At 33.7% G+C, this 11,635-nt stretch overlaps 1 protein-coding gene across 1 annotated transcript; it reads right to left on the bottom strand.

Annotated features, from left to right (window-relative positions):
* Positions 1–7,062: 7,062 nt before the first annotated feature.
* LOC134687337 (uncharacterized) lies at positions 7,063–10,567 on the bottom strand. Its single transcript, XM_063547549.1, has 2 exons — positions 10,494–10,567; positions 7,063–8,224 (listed from the first exon to the last, which is right to left on the bottom strand). The coding sequence occupies exons 1-2, from the start codon at positions 10,534–10,536 to the stop codon at positions 7,206–7,208; spliced, it is 1,062 nt and encodes a 353-aa protein (XP_063403619.1). The 5' UTR covers positions 10,537–10,567; the 3' UTR covers positions 7,063–7,205.
* Between the last annotated feature and the right edge of the window lie 1,068 nt (positions 10,568–11,635).

The raw sequence follows: 11,635 nt of genomic DNA, 5'->3' as shown, positions 1-11,635 counted from the left end.
TAGTATTTTTTCCTATTTATATGTATAGGTAAACAAATAAATCTCGCTGATATTTACTTGTTTATTATTTCATTGCTGATTATTTTATAACTTAGCTGTTAGATTATAATACTAATGTTGATTTAATATATTGATGCTTACCAGAAAACAACCCTGGATTTCTGGTATTAACAAACAGGGACTCTTCACTGGTATGCTGGACTGGTGAGGTATATTGTTAACAGCAGAAAGTGCAATTTGTTGTTGAATAAAAAATTTAAAAAAAGATAACAAAAATTTAGAAAAAAAACCCAATGAATTACCTGTACCTGTAGCTAGTTGAAGAAAATACAAAAATCACAGACACAAACTAACGCTAACTAGTGATAACCACTGAATTCCAGACTTCAGACTTGGTACAGGCACACATACAATGTGGCGGAATTATACGTGTTTATGAGCGATGAACTCTTTCACTGACATGGGGTACCAACAATTCCATCCTCGCCACATGCCATATGAGCTTGTCCTAAGTCAGAAGCGTGTAGTTCAGTATTTATGGTTAGTTGCTCAGGTTAGCAATTGACTGGCTGAGATTAGCCGAACGTTTGTCTGTAACGCCTAATTGATACAAAAGAACGTTTGCCTAATCTCAGCCAGTCAAACCGTTCGTGTTATAAACATTTAAACTGTGGGATCGCCAAATGTTCTTAAAGCATAAATCAAATAATAGGAAAACTAGCTGAGAACTAAACCTTGTGTGTTGATTCAAAAGTTTTAAAAATACTAAAACTTTCATTTTTTATTCTTCTCATGATCCTGTATGTAATTTACTCTTTTGTTATATCTAAAACCTAATTGGAAGGCCTCTGACAGACAACGTGATCGTAAAATCACTATAAGACGTTTACAAGCAAGTTAAATGTAAATGATTCAGTACAATTACCAACACAAGTATTGCGGTTGTCCACACTGTTTTGAAAAGGATTCTAAATGTGACTATGACGAGCTAATTGTTAGACATAATGTATTTAGTACATGTATTTATATTTGCTTTTTTTACCAGCAAAGGTGTCAGTGTTAGTTTTGTTAAAATATTTCGATATTTATTATTCAAACTATATACTGTAACTTCGTTATAATCAAAAATAAAAGAAGTTTAACTGACCTTATTAGACTCGTTAAATGCATCTTAACACATTATGTAACATGCTTTGAAATATAATTATGTGCAGTTTATAAACAATATGGACAAAGTTTTAAAAGTACTGTTTAAAAAAACATTTCTAACGCAGATGTATGTTAAGGCATTCAATATGTAATTTTTGTTTTGGTGATGAAAGACATAACATAATTGATCATTGCATAATGTTGTAATGTAACTATTTTCGTGTTTTATGTATGATGAATGTTGAATGTTTTAATAAAGATTTTACAAAGGTATTCATTAGTGTTATTCTTTCTATTGCTCCGAAGCGTACTAATTAAAGACTATATAATTGCCTTTTAAATCACTAACTACCAATGTTGACATTTTACATTTACAACAAATGTGACGTTTACACGATTAATTAATGTTTTACGGACTTGAATATCGGAAACTTTCTGCTTCATTATTCATATGATTAAGCAGTTAACTTATTGATTTTCAACATCTTTTCTCTACACTAAAGATTGTTTATTTTCAAAGCTGTCATCTAATTCAATATCTTTCCTCAATACACAGGATTACATGTTTCGCATATACCTCGACACTTAGAATATCTTTTCATTATAAGATACGGACATTCTTCTTGTTCGTCAATGTATCGATTAATTGCGCCATAAATATATTTGGCCAATGTTACGTTTCCTTATATATGTCTTCTTGATTGCATGTATCAAATGCATCACTACAAAATAATGTATTATCTAGTTCATGTTGTTGTCCCCCTTTAAGTGACATTTTGATCACGCATCGTTGTCGATATAATGGAGTTTGATGCAACTGTCGTACAAGTGACAGATTTAGCGCTATGAAACCAGTTCAATCCACCACTTTCTACATTTGTAAATGCCTTTACCATGTCAGAAAATTTACAGTTGTTGTCCATTCGTTTGAATTGTTTTATCATTTAATTTTGCCATTTAAATAGGGAATTTATATGGAGTTATTTATTCGGCCTTGCATCTTCATTCATGATCCAATGACTTTAAAAGAGTTTACAAGTTTAAATATTATCATCTTATTTTAAAACTTTAGTTAAACCATAAAATTACAAACGCGAGACGCATCTCTGTAATCATATCATATTATATGTTGTAGTTCATGTGTCCATCAACTGGATTGATTGATTGATTGATTGTTGGTTGCTTAACGTCCAGTGGCAAATATTTCATGCATATTCAGGACGAGAACAAATTAACAATAAATACAATAGGTAGGTTGTTATAATAGAGGATCATGGTCGGAGAAATTTGGACTGCCACAGGAAAATGAGGGTATTTTGGATAGAGACAGACATTTTGCCTTGCAACAGGCTACCTACGGACCCCTCAAAGAGTTGTTGCAAGGGTTCTTAACGTGCAAAGAGCGTGGCACTCTCTTTACACGAGACATCCCCTTTCTGACCGGACGTGACTGCGAACTTATACATCCCGCACAGTCAATCGGACGCCCCACTTCGGCACGCGTTTTACTGCCGGTCGGGAGAAGACCAAGTGACCATATTTCTATACCCCAGTCATCCTTCGGGGTTCCATAAACTGGAGGATTGTCAGTTGTTCTTTATAAAACTGTTAATCAAAGTGCATGTTCGTTGCAAGCTTATATAAGGTAGCACAATACTAAGATCTTTTACTTCCAATCACTAACCTTTAAAAGGCTGTTACTTTCTTATGATTGCATAAAAAATAATAAAAGAAGTATATATATGTATATGTTTATAGCACAATACAATTTTTTTTACTTCCAATCACTAACCTTTAAAATGCTGTTACTTTCTTATGATTGCATAAAAAATAATAAAAGAAGTATATATATTTATATATATAAGTACGTCTGAGTCAGTGACAACTCTACAACAGATTAACAAAACATTTGCGAAAGCAAATTTACAGATCTAACATTGTTGGGTTGATTTTTAGACGAGTTGTATATGTATATATATATATATATATAAAAATAACAAGTCAACAAGGGTACAACATCACCATTAAATAACTATAAAATGCACAAATATTAGATATTTCGGATAACAGATATCCATCTTCAATAATAGCAAGATGTCAAATGAATCATGTCAATATATTCAAACTGAGAAACTTTTACTAAATATTGAATTTATACAATTTAAGCGAACACCAGATGCTGATACAATTTTAGAATTTTCAAACACAGCGCAAAGATTACAAAGATGTGCCAAATGAAAATAGTTATTTTCGATGTGAACTGGCACAACTCTAAATTTCCAAAGGTTGTGACAGTTTAGATGTTATAACTGCATTGAGGGCAGTCCTCTAACAAAAAAATCAAAAATGTCCTAACCGATCCAAGTTGGTATAATATTTCAAATTTGACAACGGTAGGGCAATTGCAACAGAAACTACATATTTAAGCCTCCCAAACGAATAGCAGTCTAATAATTATTAGAAAAATAAGTTGTATCTAATAAGGTTAAATATTTGAACGTGGCTGCGTTTTTACAAATCCATCCCAAATGAATGGAGCCATGTAATTTAAACTGTTATTTTTAAAAATAATTTCGAACTGTAAAGCCAGTACTAAAGCCGGAAACATATATATAAGTACGTCTGAATCAGTGACAACTCTACAACAGATTTATCCATTGGATCGACATCAATGATGGTGATACATGGCTGTGTACATTATGTATATACAACTCGTCTAAACATCAACCCAACAATGATAGATCAGTAAAGGAGTAGGTCCGGTGAGGACTCATTTTGACCTAAAATTTCAGTTTCATCTGACGAAAGATTTTAACCACTTTTTAAACACTTAAGTGTCTATTTCACTTGATTCAATTAGTTTTTGTGAAAGATTTTAACTAATTTAGTCATTAAAAACGATCCGATTCAAGCTCAAATATGAAAAATCTTTCAAAAATGCCAAAAAACGTCACTTTTCAGATGGTTTTTGTCAAAAATGAAAGTGGCCGCATCCGTGTTCATCCACAACCGTTATATATGTTATGTATTATCATAAAATACAGCTTACATTTCCATATTAAGGATGAACACGAATGCGGCCACTTTCGTTTTACACGGAAACCGTCTAAAATTAAACTAAAATGATAGAATTTTGAAGATTTCAGTAATTTAGCGTGACTAAATGGTGCTACAACCCGATATATGTGTATTGTATAGTCAAAACAGCCCATATTTATGAAGCAGAAGCATTCAACTGTCCAATAAATAACTAAAAGTTTACATTTGAACAATTTTGTAAAACTGTTATATTTTGGGGCCAAAAAGGGGTCTTACCGGACATACTCCTTTGCTTTCGCATTTTTTTTGTTCTTCCCTCGCCGCCGGGATTCGATCCCATGCTACTGTCATATCGTGACACCAAATCGCCTGCACTGCAGCCGTCCCGCTAGGCAACACGACCACCTGGGCTCTACAATAATAAAGCTTTCGGTGGCCGTGTGTTACCTTTCCTCGTCAGTTTTAATCTAGCGTCGTACTACAGTACATGATATATAAGGCTTGGAGATGTTATTGTTACAGATCAGCTAAATTGACTTTATCTATCCAAACGTACCTATGGAGTCTTGTAAGATATAAAGCTGACCATACATGAAATTTTTCACTACGAGGTCACACATGATTCAAGAAAGTTATCTGTCTATTTTTTATCATAAATTTCCATACACACTTTTACAATCGATCGTTTGAACTAGATACGCGTCTGGCATAAATACCTAATTTATTCCTGGTATCTATGATGAGTTTATTTTGAACTATATATTAGATAGAGATTGGTCCGATTACTTTCAATGTAATTGATTGAACTACAATTACTTTGTCATTTGTACGATTAAATTAAATTAATGATTACATCATTTCTGAAAGTGTCTGATTAAATTAATGATTACATTGGCAAAGAAATCATGATTACATCTGATTACAATAAATTAAAAAAAACCATTTTGCATGATGTGAATGAATAAACCTTTAATATATAACTATAGCAATAGAATAATAACTTCAAACTTCATCTATTTAATAAACCTCAAAAGTTCACTTCATACATACATGAACATTGTGTCACTGGTTATGTCGACCCATTGAACTTTATCATCATTAATCTCTGAATTATTTTGACTTCAATTGAATATAGCTTTTTAAAAAGCGTTTGTTGTTTGTCTTCTGACATATTCTAAACTGTAACTGTAACTGGCAGTTTAGTGGAGTTAAAATATGGATGAAACAAAGTTACCAGTTTAATCAAATAGTAGACAGTATACAAGTGCTAAAAATCATTGCATTTTACATGTCCAGTCTAAATACATACACAAATATTATTTTAAACAAGATATTTGTCCAACTTTTAATAAATTTTGTGCTAATTAGTATATGATCACAAGTCTGATTCAATTTTGACCATACATATTGTCCTACAGCTACACTCAGTTGGTAATTGCAATAAAAACAAACCTTAATTGGTTTCCTACCTGTCAATTCAAAGTTGACAAAAATCACAACATTAACAAAAGATTATAATTAAGGGTTAAAAGAAAAGTATTACTTGAATATAACAGTTATTATCAAATATATATGTACATCTTTAAATTGTGAATATATGTACAATATCTTTTACTAAGGCCAGAAACATATATTATAATTGTATTATATATGTCTCTGTTAGGCTATTGATAACTTTTCAATAATGTAACAGTTTATTTTTTACTGAAGTATACAAATTTATCAACATGCTTTATAAAAAAAAAAAGTAAACCAAACTATCTTTCACATGTTCGATATAAATTGAAAAGAATAACAAAAAGTTTCCTTTATTGAACATAAACACAGTTTTATTCCTGTCAATCATCCCGGAATCCTTGAGGTGAAAGACCTTAAATGACCCAAGAGCCATGTGCATTTGAACTCTATAATTATATGGAGAACAGCTTAATGTCCGGAACATCTCTTTCATACTATGCACGTGCCTATCGAAATACTAATTAAATAGTGATACATCAAAGTTTTGACTGACCGCAAAAGTAAAGACATCTGTAGAGAACATAATATGTGTGTGAGTTGAACTGTAAAACAAGTAAATATTTAGATCATTGATAAAGACCGTGAAAGTAATAAATATGTCTCATTGGCGATTTGTGGTCAACATCACCCAGTGGAAAATCAAGTACTTCTAAACATAAAATTGAGAATACAGACTACCAAATTTTATTCAATAGATTTACATAAGTTTATGATTATACAATTATGTTTTGGCCCTTGGGAATCATCTCAGCTGTGTATAAATTTTGACCGGTCCCTGCCTAAAAAGTTTATTAGCATTCATGAGAAGCAAACTTCCAAGGCAGTGACACACCCGTCAGTTCGAAGGAACACAGCATGGTTCCGAGGGAGCACAGCATGGCTCCCTACTGCTTTGACAGCGCAGCATGGCTGCCGAACGAGTTGAACTGACGGTGGTGATGAAACAACTGAATTCTTGGGGGAATAAATGAAATTTGGTTTATAGATCCAGACAATAAAATTTCATTAATGTCCAAAAACTCAGATGAGAATCAGCTGAGTGCCCCCAAGGATGGTGTGAGGTGGTTTAGCCTTCAATACCGTATAGCGTGTTATTTTCGCGGGTGTAAAATTTCGCGTTTTTCATTGAATAAGTTATACGAAAAACTTTGGCGGTTATTATTTTGGCGGACTCAACATTTTTAACGTTACCTTTGCATGTACACTTTTAAATTGGCGGAATTTATTTTAACGATTTTGTTCTATCCGCGAAAATAAGCGAAAATTTACACCCCGCGAAAATAACCCGCTATACGGTATATCAACGATTATAAACTTGTTTTAAAGACAAGAGAAATTAACCGCGTAAACTAAGAATAAAGTGTATTAATATGTTTACATAAGCAAACAATCCTATAGCTATATAACACAATGAGTATATACAAATGTAAAAATATATTTACGACTCAGTTAAACTTTGTTGAGCATATTTGATAGAAGTTTGGGAAATCTTGATATATCTACATTCTACAATAACTATCTGATTTCCATCGACCAAGTACTTTGATCATATGATCTTCTACGCGTGCTTTCCCCGCACTAGTTGCGGCACCAGATCTGAACGAATGACCATTATACAGGTTTGCGTCATAACCGCAAAGTTCTAAAATATTCTTCAATTTCACTAGAAAAAATTGTCTGGTTAAAGCTTCTCTATTACCTGTTATAAAAAGCGGGTCAGATGGACATCCAATTCCAAATTCAGAATGTCTAATACTTAAATATCTTTTTAAAGCCAAAAAAGGGCAAATAGAGTTATCTATCTTAAACAGTTTAATATCTATTCCCTTTCGGAATGGATCAGTTTTAGATTCGTTAAGTCTCAGAATAGCATAATCAGTCTTTAAAATAATATCAGATATGCATAAGCTAGTTAGAGGGTCAAACTTATCAACATTCATGACGGTAAATTCTCCACATCTCAAAAAGGCGAAAAACGCAACTATGCAAGTTGTTTCTATCAAACAATCAATATATTTATCAAACACGCCTTTTCTCATTCTTAGGCAGATTTCCTGTAAAATTGGAAAAGTAATCGGTAACCTGGTTCTAGTTTGTGAGCCTTGTATGCGTTTAACAGATTTTAAAATCAGAGTGAGTCTTGGTAAAAATTCGCCATGAGGCGTTTCTAGAGGATAATGATATCCTGACTTCAAATATGCATGTCTTATACCACATAAATAAATTTTCATAGTAGTGTGTTTGAGTTTCAAAACTTTAAAACAATGTGCTATAAAGTAAATGAGAACGTCCTCTGATATAAGAGGTAGATCGTGTGAATTATATGTAATACCATTTAGCAACAAAAATCTAACAAAGTGAGAAAAACCTATATTATACAAAGATCTTGTTGTATTAGCAACAGCATGTGTCCATAATTGTTTGACTGTTTCATTCAACACCACATTACTTCGTAGACACTCGGGCAGTTGTGTGGCAGCTTCTCTGCATGTGGAGCGAGGCGGTGGAATTTTTCCATCTGCAAACGAGATAAAGCGTCACTAATGTTATGTTTACGACCCTCAATATGTTTTGCAGTTACCTGGAAGTTGTTTACACATGCGCACCACGATAACTGTCGCATAAGCTTCATAATTTCGATACATTTTGATCTTCCCTTTTTAACAATTGCTACAGTCGCCTCATTTTTACAAAGAAAGAGGATTTTTTTGCATTTCCATTCTTTACCCCACAAAAGAGCAGCTACTACTATCGAATATAGTTCTAAAAATGCCATTGAAAGCGATTTATTGTTTAAAGAAGGTAATTCATTTGGCCACGTCGAGCAAAACCATTTTCCTTGATAATAACCTCCGTACCCAATCGTAGATAAAGCATCAGTGTATAGTAGCATATCGAAATTAGAAGTGTAATTACAGTCGTAAAACATGTTTATTCCGTTCCAATTATGTAGAAATCGGTGCCAAAATTCTAGGTCAACTCGAGATTCCTTGCGCAAATTGACATAGAAATGAAGTTCTTTAACCTTCGTGGATAATTTTATTAGATATGAAACAAAAGATCTACCTGGCACAATAACACGCGATGCAAAGTTTAAATGGCCTAAAAGCTGAAGTAGTTCTCTTTTTGTACATGTTGACTTTTGAATTATGGAAATTATGAATTTGCAAATTCTGTATACTTTGTTTGCAGGTAATCTAGCCTCCAATTTATCTGTATCTAACACAATACCAAGATATTCAATGCACGTAAGGGGGCCCATAGTTTTGTTTGCCGCAAGTGGAACATTTAATCGATTAAATATCATGGTCATTAACGCCATTGTTTTTTCGGCATCAAACTCTGGAGGGTCCACAGTAAGGACGTCATCCAGTAAATGTAGAATATGTTTAACTTTGTAATTATGTTCTGCTATAAAACAAATCGCTGTAGAGATATTATCAAATACTTTAGGGCTACTACGGCATCCAAATGACAATCGCACATAAAAATAGTAATGAGATTCCCATTTAAAACAAAATAATGGCCATTGTTTCGGTAGCACTGGGCATATTTTAAATGCATTTTGAATGTCGAACTTACAGAGTTTTGTCCCTTTCCCGTAATTAGTAATGAGACGAATTGCGTCATCTATCTTGACATACGTCATAGAGCACAAATCTTTGTCTATAAGATCGTTGATGCTTACGTTTGTATCGTTGTGTGGTGCGGACAAGTCTAAAATAAGACGCCTTTTAAAGAAAATTTACCTTCTGCAACTCCTAACGGACTTACTCGATAATCATTAAAAGGTAATTTTTCAAACGGACCATAAACGAAACCGTTAAGTAGCTCTTTGTTAATAAGATCTGAAACTGTATCGTTCTGTGACCTAGCGCTTAAACTATTTCTACATTCCATTGTTTTAATGTTATCATATTTAACCATAGTATCAAAGCCATATTGTAACCCATTACATAAATAATCAACGAAATGTTTGTCTGGATGATTCATTAGTTCACTTTTAAGCAGTTTGACATTGACCGGGGTTGTAGCGTGAATATCAAATTTAGTTATTCACAGTTTACGAGATGTCTTTGGAGTTTCTTTATCAATCGGGGGTGTCTGATTGGATGAAGACGTTGCTAATGGGCGTTTCCCACATAGAACCTGTGAATGTCCTGGCGAACGGCATTTGGTGAAAACATGTGCAAAAGTACAGGTGCGTTTTGTACACCCTCTAATGCTATTAAAGTTATTACAAATCTCTTTACCGTCCTGAAAATATTTTGGTCGGCCGTACTTATCGCCACGATCATCATTTCTTGTACTATTAATCTCTTGGTGATTTACTGTGTTTCTGAGCTGCAGTGGACAAAATTCTGTAGTGGGACCGCACATGTGGCATAATTTACATACGCTGATTTGAAGCCCTGCAGCTACGAGTGTGAATAAATCACGGTCACGTTTACTCCAGTCTACCTTAACGTGATGTTCTTTTAATAGTGATGACGCTTTGGCTGAAAACATTTTATGGTAATCGTAATACTTAGACCCGTAAAAATTACTAATATCAATAATGTCTTCTTCGTATGCATCTAATTCGACTCGTCTTTCTGGATAAGCTTTTGACATTATTCTTTTATATTTGCCGAATGCCTTAATAAATTCCTGAATGGTCAGTGTGCGGTTTAATCATATGTCGGGTTTCCCTGGGAGATTAACCTCAATGCTGTCAGCAATTACGGTATGTGATTGTGGGCATTCATAATTAGGGATAAGCAAGGCAGCTATATTAACATCCTTACCGTCAATAATCTGTCGCTGCAGTGATGATGATACAATATCCATACCGGTAAAATCATCTGATCTGGCTCCCTTGTTGGTGGGTGTCTACGGATACACAATTCTCCTGTATTCCGGAATGAGAAGCAGTATTAATGGTATAGTTATCAACGGTAGGAGACTGGTTGTAACAATGCTGAAGGATAAATCCGTCTTTGATTGTGTTCTGCTTTTCTCCGGGATTCCTCAAAAGAAGTTGGGTGACGGTACTGTGTAAACCCGTAAAGCATTGGGACATAGCGACGAACGCATTACACATGTTGCTCGTTGGAATACCCGCCTCCGGTTCTGGGTTGATGAATGGGCGTTGCTCCGGTAGGGGATTGTAGAGTTCCAATATCCGGAATTACTTCTGCTTCAACAACGGATGTCTCCTTTCGTTTGATATTACTTTTAAATAATTGTAAGAGAATTGGCTTACTAAGATCGACAGGAACTTCGATACCCAACTCCTTTAATTCTTGTATGAGTTTTGTCTTACTCCACGTGGATGGGTCCTCGCTAGAGTCTACAGGCGGACGATCGTACGGCATTTTCTTTTTCGGTTGCCTCTTTGAATTTCTGGTAGACATAATGTTAATGATGGAACTTGATTATAATGTTACAATAAAAGTTACCACTCACGTGTGAAAAAGGAATACAAATATCCAAGATTACTTAAATCCAAGGAAGGAAACTAAATTAAAGCTTAAAGTTCCAATCTGGATGACGACTAATTATATAAAAGTCTAAAATCGTAGAATAAAAGAAAAGTACTCTGACGATATAACACAATTAAACGAAAAATTTTGCTTCACAATATAAAATAACGTCCTTCTATCCAAACAGAATAACAAAGATGAGTTCTGCCACGTGTATCCCTTCTAAATAAGGAACAACCAATAAGAGAAGCACATGCAGACACGAGCTTCTTAACACGAATAAACCACGCCTAAATAATATGTAAGCTAACATTAAGATTTTTTTCATTGTAATCAGAATGTAATCATAAAGTAATAAGGATTACAGGGTATTTTGAAAAGTAATTGATTAAATTAAATTACATGTAATCAGATTTTTGGCTGATAATGATTACAATGACTACTTGAACAATTGTAATCAATTA

Source organism: Mytilus trossulus, chromosome 10 (genome assembly GCF_036588685.1).
Source record: "Mytilus trossulus isolate FHL-02 chromosome 10, PNRI_Mtr1.1.1.hap1, whole genome shotgun sequence".
Lineage (NCBI taxonomy): Eukaryota > Metazoa > Mollusca > Bivalvia > Mytilida > Mytilidae > Mytilus > Mytilus trossulus.
Note: the sequence above shows the minus strand (reverse complement) of the source record. Positions and strands in the feature narration are given on the sequence as shown.

Coding starts and splice junctions, on each gene's coding strand:
- LOC134687337 (XM_063547549.1), bottom strand. CDS start 10,536: ATGGATATTGTATCATCATCACTGCAGCGACAGATTATTGACG. Junction 8,225..10,493: donor GCAGCGACAGATTATTGACG/GTAAGGATGTTA, acceptor TCTCGTTTGCAG/ATGGAAAAATTCCACCGCCT.